Here is a 14,076-nt window from a genome sequence, read left to right on the forward strand (position 1 = left end):
TATAACATTCAGACAAATTCAAATGAAAACATTATCTGAAAAGATTTTTATTAGAGTTATATATAGTATGTCAGTATGCACTGAGTAATGAGGTAGTCCAGTGATGTGCATCTATCTGCCTAATGTTTATTCTAGAATGACTAGAATTCAAACTATGAAATATCTAACCCTAAAAAGTTTTTGTCCATTATCTATCATAACACAAGAATACCAATTACCACATAGTTTTCAGCCCCATTGGTTAAACACTGCAAGAGCTTGTCAAACCATTTTACCTGACAGACATATTTGTTCTTCCATTTGCTCAGCACACACTGACTGTTTTGCATCAGTTCCTGAAGGACAACAGAGAAAGAGAGTGCAGTTGGCTACATACATTGTCATTATCAGTTAAAGTGCTTCTGATAGCAAGAAAAAAAAAAAAAAGATCAGCATGCCACACAAAGATGCAACTGTTTAAGAACTTCTCACTGGACAAAAGCAAAGCTATCATCACCATGAGAGTTGATCCTTTACGAAAATTAAAGCCGTTGAAAGATGTTTTAAAACAGATTTGTTTGTTGCCATTTTTGAAACTTTTTGTAAGATACCTCCAATTCTTTGAGTGAGTCTCGAAGTTTTTCTGGGCGTCTATTTTTGAGCGTCCAAGGATAATCTCGTGCTGGCAAATAAAACATGTACTACAGTTAGTTAAACATGATTTAAAAAAGGAAACTCTGCTTAGCAGTGCCTTAGGAAGATTAAAATAAAATACATCCACAATTGAGAGGAAGTGGGCTTCATTTCTATCATCAAATGACAACGTTTTAAAAGGCTTTGTCATAGGAACAGGATTTTTACCACAAAACATCATCTCCTTGATGATCTGTTATGATGATAACCAGCATGCCCCAGAGAATCCCTGGGAAAATTTGCTGGGTATGTCAATCTAGCAGTACCTACTAGTAGTGACCCACTCTTTAGCATCAAAGTAACTTTTTCTTGTAAATAACAAAGTATTTAATCCAAACAAATTTCAAAGTCTGCAAGTGGACTACAGAGACCTGACAATCCTCATGAATAAATATAGTGAGGAAAAAAATACAAAAATGATACACAGGATACGAATTTAAGTGTGATCAAGATACCATATACTAAAACTACAGAAAAAAAACATTCAAATGTTAACATATTAGGTATTAAAATTCCTTTAATTTTTTTAAGTAACTATTTTTGTGAGTGCTAGTCCTGGGGTTTGGGTGCTGTCCCTGAGCTTTTTAGCTCAAGGATAGTGTTCTACCACTTGAGCCACAGCTCAACTTCCAGCATTTTTGGTGACTAACTGAAAATAAGAGTCTCATGGACTTTCCTGCCTGAGCTAATTCAAACCATGATCCTCAGATCTCAGCCTCCTGAGTAGCTAGAAGACACCAGTGTCTGACTTAAATAACCTTTTAAAAATGTATATGATGACTAAGTGATATTCCTTTGTTTCAAATAAAGATTTTTTTTATTTAATAGAATCCCAATGCTAGCCTAAGATAAACTAAAACTAGTTTTGTTCTTAAAAATTAATAAAATTGGGCTGGCTGTTTAACTCAGTAGTAGAGCATCTGCCCAGTACTCATGAGACCCTGGGTTCCATCTCTAGTACCACACACACACACACCACACACACACACACACACACACACGAAATGTTAAAAATTCACAGCATCTATTTTATCAGAAAAAAATAGTCATTTTCAGATCTTCCTACTGGTAATTCTAAATGAGAGTTGTGTGTGAGTACAGATATGTTATGTGTGCATATACATATAATACATACAGTATACATAGATCTTTAAATTGGAAAGTAGACTTGCTATATATCTCATTTCAGCAAACTAATTTGGCTCTATAAACATAATTTGGATGTGCAGAACATATGTACAAATTTTAAAATCTGTGTTGCACTGAATACTGACTATCTTCACCCAAGTGCTGATCCTACACAGTTCTACAGATGAGGAACTAAGACACAGAAGGAAAAGACCGACTTCAGATTTCTTAGTCACTAAGAGTTGAAATATAAATAAAACATTCTTAAATCATTTCAAAAAAATCTACACTGCAGTTACTAATACAGTAGTCTAAAAATTGTCAGTTCAACCATTTAAAATAAATAAAAATAAAATCTTAAATATTTAAATCATGAAAAATATCACATGGTAGCCACATTATAAATAATATATTACACATGTAAATATGTTTATTTATATTTATATACATATTGGAGGCTTGCAAAGACTAGTAAATAAAATGCTCACATTCATCTATAATCTTATTTTCTTAAAATGAATAAAACGTTAATAATTTAGGCAAAGTATGAATAATTAAATGCTATCACTGGAATTTAAGTGTGGTACATTTTAAATATATTAAATAATACAAATATAATTCAGTAAGAAAATTTATATTGACATAGGAATATTGTTTTATCAAAATTGGACAGAGTAGAGATTTTAATTTTCTAAATTAGAACTAACAAATGTAATTTTTACTCATAGTTCATGTACATAAGCAATAATATGTAATTATTAGAAATTTGTTAAGAATAACACTTCTAATTTTTGGAGAAAGAAAAACATTTTAAAATACTGAACTTTCTAATTTTATAATAATTTTAAGAAATAAAAAACAATCTTACATTCTGCAAACCTCTGCTTTTCTTCTAAGTTACCAAGCTCTGTTGATGACATTGTGGCGGAGGAAATTGGAAAAGAAGAAAGAAGTGCAGTTTATTTTTATTATAATAACTTTTATTTTAATATGTACATACAGGGTTATCATACACAGTCTTGAAACTAATAAATGTTGCTAAACCTTTAAAAGGACAGTTGAGAAAAATGCCCCAATGTGGATGTTTTCATGTTTTAGAGATATTTCCTAAATTTGCAGTGAAAAGGCTTATGTAGCACAACAGGTGGGCCAATATCCTGAGCTTCCAATCTCATCAGATAGGAAAGGGAACTGCAACCGAGCCCAGAAGAGAAGCTGCTGCAGTCTGTCATCAGAGCCATGAAGTCAGCCTATTAACCACCACGCTAAGCACACAAGATGCTCACACAGCCCCACTTCAACAGAGCCCAGAACAGGAAGTAACTCTAGCTAGGGAGACCTTTTGGCCCATCATAAAACTTCTGGGATTAACAGGATTAATCAGATAAAGAAAATTGATCATTCACTCAGAAATGCCTATTTCAGATATCAGGTGAGGATCCGGGAGGCCAGTATCAGTGGGACCCATGCATTAACAATGCCCTCTACTGGGACACCAATAAATAAATGCGAATAGACTGTCCCTTTATCAGCCTGATCAGCAGTAAAATGAAAATTTCCATGTTCTTCACAGCACTGTCTCAATATTGCTTTATTTTATATAGATCAGATGACAGCAGATATTAACCTAGCATTTTTCTGAAGAACTGAAGTGACCTTCTTAAAATTAGAATTTATCTAAAGTCCATAAAAATAGAGTTTTTAATTGTCAATTTTCAATGGTCAGTTTAGGATATTTAGTTTCTAAAACTAGTTGAATAGAATTGTACTTTACCTGCTGTATCTTTCTTGTCATAATACTGGTAGATGCCGATGTCTCTATCTATAGAAAGGAAGAAACAACATTAAATTATGGTAAAAAGTTCTGGAGAATAAGAAGCCAAACCATACTATATTGGAGGGAAGGGTGGGGAGGGGAGCAAAAACAGTTCTCCTTATGTTACTAGAAATAAAATAGCTCAAAAGCATCTGGACATGGGTTCATCTATTCTAGGGATATGCAGAAACTGGAAAGTTTATCAATCTAATGAGAAAAAGTTAGAATGGCATGAGGAAATACACAGAACTATAATGGCATGAGGAAAAGATTAGTTAAAAAAAAAAACTAAAATCAAGGAAGACCAAGTTTTCTCTTTCACACTTCCTCTGATATTTTTCACAGGGCGCTACCAAAAGGAACTGCCACTAAGCAATGCCAAATGAAATCAGTGGATGGAAGAAAATGCCCTAGCTGTTGGATTCCGAGCTGTGGCTTGCTTTTCTCCAATTTAGCTCGAAAGTCTAGTTTCCATCCTACAGCATTTGGGAGGAAATCTGCAGGAAAGAAAGACAGGATTACAGAGAGGTATGGATAAATTATTATCTGTAACTTGTTTAGATTCAAAGCGCTTCCAAACCCATTCAAATTCAGAGGCTTCACTGGACTAGGTAAGAGGCAAAGCAAGGCTTCCCAGATGTTGAGATTGATCTGACCAAGGGATCTGTTCTTGCAATTTAAACATAGGAGAACAGAATAATTTTGTTCATTTTCACCAAATCTATGAATAATGAAATATTTCTTTCATTGAAGTAACATTTGTTTTCTTCCATGCAAAAATTAATTCTCAGTTACTAACATAAGGAGGATGCAACTGTTTCTTAAAAAGTGGTAGCAGTACAGGCTGCCCCCTAGTGACTGACTGCTCTAAACTTTGTGAAACTCAATGACAAAACCAGAAGAAACAAAAAAGTATTACTGCCATAATTAACTCTTCAAATATAGTTTTCTAGAATATGCTATCTTTTACTTATCATACCATTAACGTGATTTTGAAGAGAGTGGTTATATACCAGGACTGACTGGGAGAAGTGGTAAGTAGGGCTTCTTGAGTAATGACATTATTTTATTCCTTGGCCTGGGGAGTGATTTTACAGGTGTGTTCACTTTTCAGTCATTCATAACATAATCTTATGATCTATATACTTTCAGAAAATATGTTGTACTTCACTTTTAAAAAATTGTTTAAAGACTAAGACTCACAGGCGCTATTATATGTCAATATAATATCTTCTATTAAAGTATTCATCCTATAATTATATAATTATTCCCTACATCTGAACATTTGCTACAATCCTAAAATAAACACATGAAGATCATATAGGACTCTGAATTTCTGTGCAGAAGTCCAACCTACTGTACCTAGCCCAGGTTGGGACTGAACCTAAGCAGGACAAGGAGGAATCCATGTAAGGAGACTGTCTTACAAGAGGTGCAAGGGCTGGATAAGAAAGGCAACTAAGCAGAATCAGCCTGGCATGTGTGCTAGGATCCTTGTAGGTACAAAGAGCATTTACATGGAGCAATGGCTTGGTGTGGGTTGGAGCTGAACAATATGAATAAAACACTAACAAATGAAAAATGTCTAACTTGGTATATCAAAACCCACATAGAAGGTCAAAGAGATAGGAGACTGATTATAAAGGATGATTTATAAATTAAAGCTATGGAAAAAAACTGGTTTCTAACTGTCTGATAAGAAAAATACAAATACAAAAAGGGAGAAAATTTTAATAAACCCTGTGACAATAAATTGAAAATATTTATGGGTTCTGAACCAGATTACTTCTCTAAAAAAGAAAAAAAAAGATCCTAGTAATCATGTCAATGTAACATGGTTAATTTCCTGTTGTCAATGGCTAGACATTAATGATTCAGGACAGTATTCCTTTGAAGGAAGGATTTGGAGATATCAAATCTGCAACTTTAAATGGTTCAAGAAACCAATGATTCTCTGTACTGATAACATTTTTGTGAGTTTGGAATTATTTCAGAATTTCAAAATATATTCAAAAATACTGAATTGTCAAGTCATTTAATGAGAACATAGAATGAGGGTTATTGCCTTGTCTAGACGTCAGGAACAGCTTCCAGAAGTGAGTACTAGAGAAGCTGTAAGATTTTACACAATTCACAGACAAGAATGTTCCCCACAGAGAGAAAGGGTAGAGCTTGATGGAACTGAAGATCTTTACTACTCCACAAGGCCACTCTGCACAAATGGGGCAATCTTTGCTCAGCACTACACTCAGCCTCAGAATACAGGAAGCAGCGACCAAGGACTTTAGATAGATGGAAAGACTAGGAAGGAGCATAAGCAGGGCAAGAAAAGGAAGACTAGGTAAAAGATGGAATGGATGAGATTTCTAGCTACTTGTTAGGCAGCTGCTCTGCCATTGAGCTGTATACTCCCAGCCCTCTCACTGCTTATGCAGATGTTCATGTCCCTTTGTTGTTGCTCTCAGGCCACATTACCGCCTTCTGTATTGTTGTTTTCTAGACTTAAACACAAGTTGGTTGTTAGTGTAATTCTCCTATGCTGGCAAATGACATTCAGATCGTTGAGTTCTGTTCTTCCTTCCTTTACATCTACCAGAAATCAAATTGCAGTTGGCCATTTCCTATTCGCTGAAGTCTTTATTGGTTTATGCCTTCTTTATATTAATTCAATTACCCTACTTTTAGAAGAATTTTGGGGAAGAAACAAATGTGTGTTAAATCCTTATGTAGCTGAAAATTCTATCTTTAGTATTTAAAGGAAAATAAACAGTTTAAATATGACACTCATCTGTAGCTATATATTCAATATTAAGAAACAATATAAGGCAAACCATTTTCTTAGTAATGATGTGAAATACACGTACAGAGGAAAAAACTGTGAATGTTCAGGATGCAGCTTAGTGCTGTATTGCAGATACTTGATTTATTTTTCCCATAACAATTCCCAGCTTCCACTAAAGACATGTCACCTTTCAACAAATCTAAAATTTTCACTATATCATTTAAACACATTAACTTTTGCCTTGTTTGGAAGAAAGGCACCATTTGCAGACAGATTTTCACAAAATTAAGGATAGGGAAACACTCAGCAGACCTCACAATTTAAATAAACATAACTGATGATGACCAACTGAGAACTTCTCTGCAACCAAGTGAGATGTGTCATGTCTGTGGGAATTTAACGTTTGGGATTTTATTTTTTAATTTCTTTTTTTTCATTTATATTTTTCTTCTTAGTAGCACTTGATCAAAGCCACATGTAATAAAGCCTTAAATAAGGTGAACTCACTATAGATAGACATACTCAAAATTTAAGTAGCTTTGGGTAGTTAAATAAGAAAAGATTGCTAAGAATGTTTTCTAATAAAATTTATTTATCCTATGTTATTAATATTGTTAAAATACATTTATATTACTTCTCCACTGCAAAATGTGAAACTCAAAGTAAACAAAAATAACTATATATTACCTATTTAAATTTTTATTTTAACATCAAGTAGAAATGCATATAAGTGCCTATAAATATTTAACTAAATTAGACAGCAGTTATGAGCAATCCAAAGGAAAAAATTAAGCATGTGCAGTCTTTATAGGATGCAAATATTAAGCCAATAAAATTTATTTTCAAAATAGAAAAACTCATCAAATGCCAATGGCTCACACCTATAATCCTAGATACTGAGAGTGCTGAAATCTGAGGATCATGGTTCAAAGCCAGCCTGAGCAGGAAAGCCCATGAGACTTTAATCTCCAGTTAACCAGCAAAATGCTGGAAGTGAAGCTGGGCTGAAGTGTGCTATAAAGCTCAAAGACAGAGTCCAGGCCCTGAGTTCAAACTCCAGGACTGGCAGAAAGGAAAGAAAAGAAAAGATGTACCCACAAAATTCAAGCTGTAAATAAAAGCAATCAAAATGAATAATTTTCTTTTACAATGTCAAGATTTTATTTTATTATAGCTTGTAAGAAGGCAGTTCCAGAGAGAGATACTTGTGAAAGGTGGAGTGAGGATATCAGAAAACCTGGTGTACCAATGCATCAATGAGAACATGGGTAAAACTTATCTAAATCAATATCATCATATCACTGGGAACTTACTAAAGGTTTCCAACAATTACAGAATTACTAAAAATAATAACAATGTAGAATCTCTATAGGAACTGGAAAGTATATACTTACTTAAAATTTTTATTAGCATAAAATCATTGCACAAGGGGACTTCCTAATATTAACATGCATATAATGTACTGTGATCAGATTCACCCATATCTGTTGCTCTTTCTAAACCTCTTTTAAACAGTTTTTTTAGTCAGTTTTATTGTGTTATTTTCATACATATATAGAATGTCTTTCTATACTACTCATTCTCTATCATTCTCTCCTTTCTCCCTCCTGCAACCAGCTGGATCCTCTTTCTCAGTGTCCCTTTCAATAATATTGACATATTATTATTTTTAGGTCTAGGATCTGCATAGGGAAAAAAAAACGTTTAATATTTGTCCTTCTGAGCTCACCTCACTTGCCATGAGAGTCTCAGTTCCATCCATTAAAAGGAATTATTTTCTCCTAACCAACTTTTCACTGAGGATTGAAAAAATGAATGCAACTCCAGACAGGGAGTGAAAGCTAAACGTTGCTAGTACGTATCTATAATGGTGTAAAACTGAAAAACTAACAAACACTGAAATTGATCCGGAACTCATTTACCTCCAATGTGTAAGGTATTCCTCAAAGACCAGAGGTGCATTTCAGTCAAGTAGAAAGACATCTGATAGCAGAAGGAATCGCTGTCCTGTTTAAAGGTAATTAAAGGAAGTATCAATTAATTACCTTGAATTGCCAACAAAACCAAGATCCTTTAGTGTTTATAAGGGAATAAGTAATTGCTACTATTGAGATTAGAGATATGGGTCATAAGAATAAACACACTTAGATGTATTTGGTTAACCATACAAAAATAAACTCTAAGAAAAGGAAAAGTACATTTCTTTCCCTAGATTTAGTTAGTCATCACATTGAAAAATCTAGTAAGAAGAATTATATATATTTGGGTCTTCGATAACATATGTTTAGTTAAGGCTCTAGATTATATTTAGAATTTTTTCATACTTAAGCATTTTTAAGTTAGAATTTTGAGGGTAGAAAAGTTAAGTGTATATATAAGACAAATATTTAAGATCTACAAACAAGTTAGTTAGGGTAAAAATTTTCAGAGTAAATAATATAGCTACTATTATATAAAATACAGTTACATTAATATTTAGATTTAGTTTGTTAATATTCATGTCATGATAGATCCAAATAGTTTATCTACACTTTTAAAATTCAGATAGTAAAAATTTACTGTACGAAACAATTACCAGAATAAAAAGACAACCCACAGAGTAGGGGAAAGTCTTTCCCAGTTATTCAGCAAAGAATTAATATCCAGAATATATAGAGCTCAAAAAAACTAAACAACAAAAGAACAAATAGGTCAGTCAATAATAAATAAAAGTGGTTAATAGATATATAAAGCAAATGTTTAATACCCTTAGGCAGGAAGAAAATAAAAGTAAAAATACATTAAGATTCCATCTTTCCTCTGTCAGAATGGCCATCAACAAGAAAATAAACAGCAATAAATGCTGGTCAGATTGCAGAAAAAGGAATCCTGTACACTATTACTGGGAATGTAAACTAGAGCAAACTTTATAAAAGTATTAAAGTTTTCAAAAAGCTAAAAATATCCAGGCACCGGTAGGTCATGCCTGTAATCCTAGCTTCTCAGGAAGTTGAGATATCTGAGAATCATGATTTGAAGCCAGCCCAGGCAGGAAAGTCCATGAGACTCTTATCTCCAATAAACTACTCAGAAGAAGCTGGAAGTGGCACTATGGCTCAATTGGTAGAGCGCTAGCCTTGAGCAAAAAGATGCTCAGCGATAGCACCCAGGCACAGAGTTCAAGCACCAGGACCAGGAAGAAAAGAAAAACCAGAAACCTAAAAATAGATTTACCTTATGACCCTATCATACCCATACCACTGCTATGAATTTATCCAAAGTTGTTTAAATCAATATACAAAAAATATGCTTCCATACCCATATTTGTTGCAGATTCTTTTGCAATAGCCAAACTGTGGAGTCAACCAAGGTGCTCAACCACCAATGAATAGGTAAATAAAAAATGGTACATATATATCATGGAATATTACTCAGCTATAAAGAAAAATGAAATTATGTCATAATTAGGACAATGGATGGAACTACAATACATAACACAAGATAACCCAAGCTCAAAAGGCAATATTGCATATTTTTACTCATGTGTGAAATCTAGACCTGAAAGAATATACATGGCCATAAACACATCTATAGATATATATGTACATAGTATATGATTGGAACTATGCAACTCTTTGGGAACATGAGAAAGAAAAGGGATGGGAAAGAGAATGACAGAGAGTGAAAAATATATAGTATGAGGATTCCATAAGGAATCCACTGAAAGCTGTTAGATAACATGGAGTTTGGAGGATGAAGAAAGAGAGTAATAGGACAGTTATACTGACATAATATTATCCGGTGTGAAATCCATGATGTATCCCCTTTGTGCTATTAATGTAAACTAAAAACATAAATGACTCTTTGGGGGATAGGTTCTAGAAGGCTGGGGGAAGGCAGGTGAAATATGACTGATTTACTTCAAATGCATATATGAAAACAGAACAATTAAACAGCTGAAATAGTTCTGGAAAGTAGGGGAAGAGGAACAATGATTGCAGGTGAGATTGACTGGGATACGTTGTATATTTGTGTACAGGTGCTATAACGAACACCTCCTTATACAACTAAAGTAGCTTAAATATTTTTAAGTTTATGAAGACAGTTATTTCTTTCCATTTTCGCAGCATGAGTTAGTGATAAAATATAAGGAAATAATTATTAACACTTAAAAAATCAAACAGAACCTCATTAATTTGGACTGGGGGAAAGCCAGACTGAATCAGAAAAACGTCAGCATTTTACAAATATCAAAAAGAAATTTTTGTAGCTTCCAAATGTTTGCTTGCAAATTCACGGTACTATGTTAGATGTATATTGTGTTATATGTTAGAAATACATGTAGGAATTTAAATTACAGACATTATAAAATCATAAAACAAATGTTCTTTCTTACAAACTTCTCGAAAGCAAACAAAGTTTGTTAAGTATCTTAGGATATCTTTTAATGGAGCATAAAGTCTTTAGTTTCCTTAACATCAGGAGTGACTAAAAATATTTCCTATACTATTTATATGGGTGATAATCCAAAAGAATTTTAGCTACAGTACAAACTTCCTTGGCTCTTCTTCGCTTTTACAGCACCTCAGAGTACACAATTATCAAGAAACAGATGTTCAACTAAGGAGACACAATGTGGCATGAATTGAAATGGCAGAGTGAAAAATATGTCACCATAAAAGAAGGGCCAATCTTGCCTGAATAATAATAGTGGGCTTTGGAAAACGCTAAGAGAGAAGCTGTGAAATGCTAGTGAGTGCTCTTGAAACTAGGTCATTTAAGAACTAGCTTGATGAGCTGGGAATGTGGCTTAGTAGTAAAGTGCTTGCTTAGCATGCATGAAGTACTGGGTTCGATTCCTCAGTACCACGTATGCTATGGCTCAAGTGGTAGAGTGTTAGTCTTGAGCAAAAAGAAGCTCAGGGACAGTGCTCAGGCCTTGAGTTCAAGCCCCAGGACTGACAAAAATAAAAATAAAAAGAACTAGCTTGATGATGATGATGATGATGATAAAAATGGTAATATTTGTTCTAAATGATTTATGTTTAAACTCATTCAATCTGCTCTCACAGGTACTTTGAAGTATTATCATGGTTACTTCTATAATGAAGAAATTAAGGACAGAAAGGTGGCATAAGGAGAATGTGAATCTACATAGACTAGCACCAGAGGCTAGACTGTCAACCACAGTGCTCTGCTGTATTAAGAGTACACGGAGGTGTGGAAGACAGTACACAGGTAATTTGAATTAAATGATGGCATGTTCCACAGATAGCAGTAAATCCAAGTGCATGGTGAAAAATAATAGACTAAAGTTGAAAAGTATAAAAAGGAAGCAGCCTATGAAAATTGTAGTTTGTTTGTGGTTGATTTCTGTTTGCTCTCTTTCTTCTTGCCTTGAAAAGAGACAAAACAAATGACCCCTCAATCTCTGGATTGTAACCAGATGCTGGTTACCAATGTGTATAGATAAATGAATGGTTTATAATGGAAAAACATTTGTATTTGGGAATGTTTATGTATGAGAAGGTATTTGTATTAGGACAAACACAGATTAACATTTCATTGTGAATAAAGAAGAAATGATATGATAAGGGGCTGGGAATGTGGCTCAATGGTAGCATGCTCACCTAGCATGCATGAAGCCCTTGGTTTGATTCCTGAGTACCACATACATAGAAAAAGCCAGAAGTGGCGCTGTGGCTCAAGTAGTAGAGAGCACAGAGAGGATCAGGGACAGTGCCCAGGCCCTGAGTTCAAGCCCCAGAACAAAAAAAAAAAAAAAAAAAAAAAAGAGAAAAAAAGAAATGATATGATAAACAGGTATTTTCTTTGATAAGCATCAAAAGTCACCAAGTTTTAGATTATAGTAGATTCAAAATCATATTCCTGAATTTACAGTTTATTCAGATATCAATAATGCTAATTTGTGGCAATATAGACAAAGGTAAAGCTGAACTTCAGTTGCTTGTGTTTACATAAAATGACTCATAATAGTCAAATAACATAAAAGTTTAAATTCTACTAGTTAGTAAATTCTGCTAGTTAGTTTAAATGAATTCAATAATCATAAACTTCAAAACTTTACTTGATAACAGAATGACAATAGAGTGCAATTGTTTAAAGGAATTAACTTTGGCTCTTTCTCAGAGGAAGAAGTACCTTCAACTTGAAAAACCAACAGAGCCACTGTTCATACCTTTAGTAAGTTTGAAAGTCCTAAACTACTCAGTAATTACAGTGCTTAAGGAAGAAGAACAGGTAAAATGAGCTTCATTGAAGTTTCAAACATCAAGAGCAAACCTATTTATCCTTTGCATTGGGAGCAGGGAGAGAATAAAGCCTTCAATCTGTAACCTGGATTTATCTTCTAGCCTGGTACCCCAACATTTCCTACTGAGCTCCAGGAATATTGAAATAAATGTACAAGTTATTTCTCCAAATGTTTTGATATACAAAAAATATTGCTCTGGTTTCCCACTTAAAAGCATAGAATGACCTAGAGCTAATTATTATAGGTTCATGTCTATAATCCTAGCTTATCAAGAGGCTGAGCTCTGAGGATCATAGTTAACAGCCATCCTGGGCAGAAAGTACATGATACTTATCTCCAATTAACCACAAAAGTTGGGAGCACAGCTAAGGCACAGATGGTAGAGCACTAGCAAAAAACTCAGGGACAGTGCCCAGACCTTGAGTTCAAGCCTCAGGATCAGTACAAACTGAGAGAGGGAGAAGGAAAAGGAGAGGGAGAGGGAGAAGGAAAGGGAGAAGGAGAGTGTGTGTGCAAGGGAAAAAAAAATCGGATGAAAGAGGAACATTTTCCTTCTACATTATAAGGACCTTTCTTATGGCCCAACAGAGAACATACCATAGGTAAGTAGAGAAGATAGCAGAAGGCAGTAAGTACTAAGTAGAAAGTAAATAGGATGGTAACTTATATCTAGGAAGAATGTTAACATCCAGACAGAATAGGATCTGTACCTAGCAAAAATAGCTATCATGTAAAGTAATCCAAAGTCACCTGAAGAAAAGCAGCAATAATCAGTTCAGGGAGCAGGTCTAATATGTAGTGGGTGAGATAGATGAGAAGAAAATGGCTGGTGTCCACTAAGAAATGTCTGAACTTGTTCATGGCATATCACAACTCCTAAGATTCCCTAAAGCAAGAATAATTAAAGAGAAGGCTTTGTAAGGGGCCATATATTAACACAGGGGCAGAAGATACCCAAATGTAGGTTATTCGTCCTTCTTTTTCCTTAAAGTTCAAATATCTGCCAGGAAGACTATGTAAAATTAAAGAGAATTAATGGAGTAAACAAATTTGAAAAAAATCTACAATAATCACCAGAGGATAAAATCAGTATCCCCTCAGCCCTCACAATGTCTTTCTATCTTTATATACTGTAGGTTTTTAAAACACATTTAAAAATATCTGCATCTTGACTCAAGAATGCCACCAGTTTAAAAGAATGCTGGTAATTTCCTGGTTTGAAAAATCTGCCTGGAGGAAGTAGTCAAGACTGAGCCTGTATTATTTAAATATTGTATTAGTGCATAAAGAGTTGTTTTGAAGTAAGGAAGGAAAGAATTTCAAAAGAATGCTGAATTCTGCATTTTGGGAAGACATGATGAGAAGAATTGAAAAGGTAGTGAAAGTGGGGATACTTACACCAAAGGAAGCTGAGGTGTTACCCCA

General features: G+C 34.2%; 1 protein-coding gene across 1 annotated transcript in view; it reads right to left on the reverse strand.

Moving 5' to 3' along the window:
• Positions 1-14,076, reverse strand: part of Wdpcp (WD repeat containing planar cell polarity effector) — a 252,700-nt gene that overhangs the window by 189,827 nt on the left and 48,797 nt on the right. Inside the window, exons 2-6 of the mRNA XM_013022526.1 lie at positions 8,321-8,405; positions 3,575-3,622; positions 2,669-2,707; positions 591-661; positions 276-335 (exon numbers count right to left, since the gene is read on the reverse strand). Of these exons, the coding sequence (XP_012877980.1) occupies positions 276-335; positions 591-661; positions 2,669-2,707; positions 3,575-3,622; positions 8,321-8,381 (279 nt within the window). The 5' untranslated portion in view covers positions 8,382-8,405. The remainder of the gene's footprint in view (positions 1-275; positions 336-590; positions 662-2,668; positions 2,708-3,574; positions 3,623-8,320; positions 8,406-14,076) is intronic.

This window comes from Dipodomys ordii, unplaced genomic scaffold (genome assembly GCF_000151885.1).
Source record: "Dipodomys ordii isolate 6190 unplaced genomic scaffold, Dord_2.0 Scaffold63, whole genome shotgun sequence".
NCBI lineage: Eukaryota > Metazoa > Chordata > Mammalia > Rodentia > Heteromyidae > Dipodomys > Dipodomys ordii.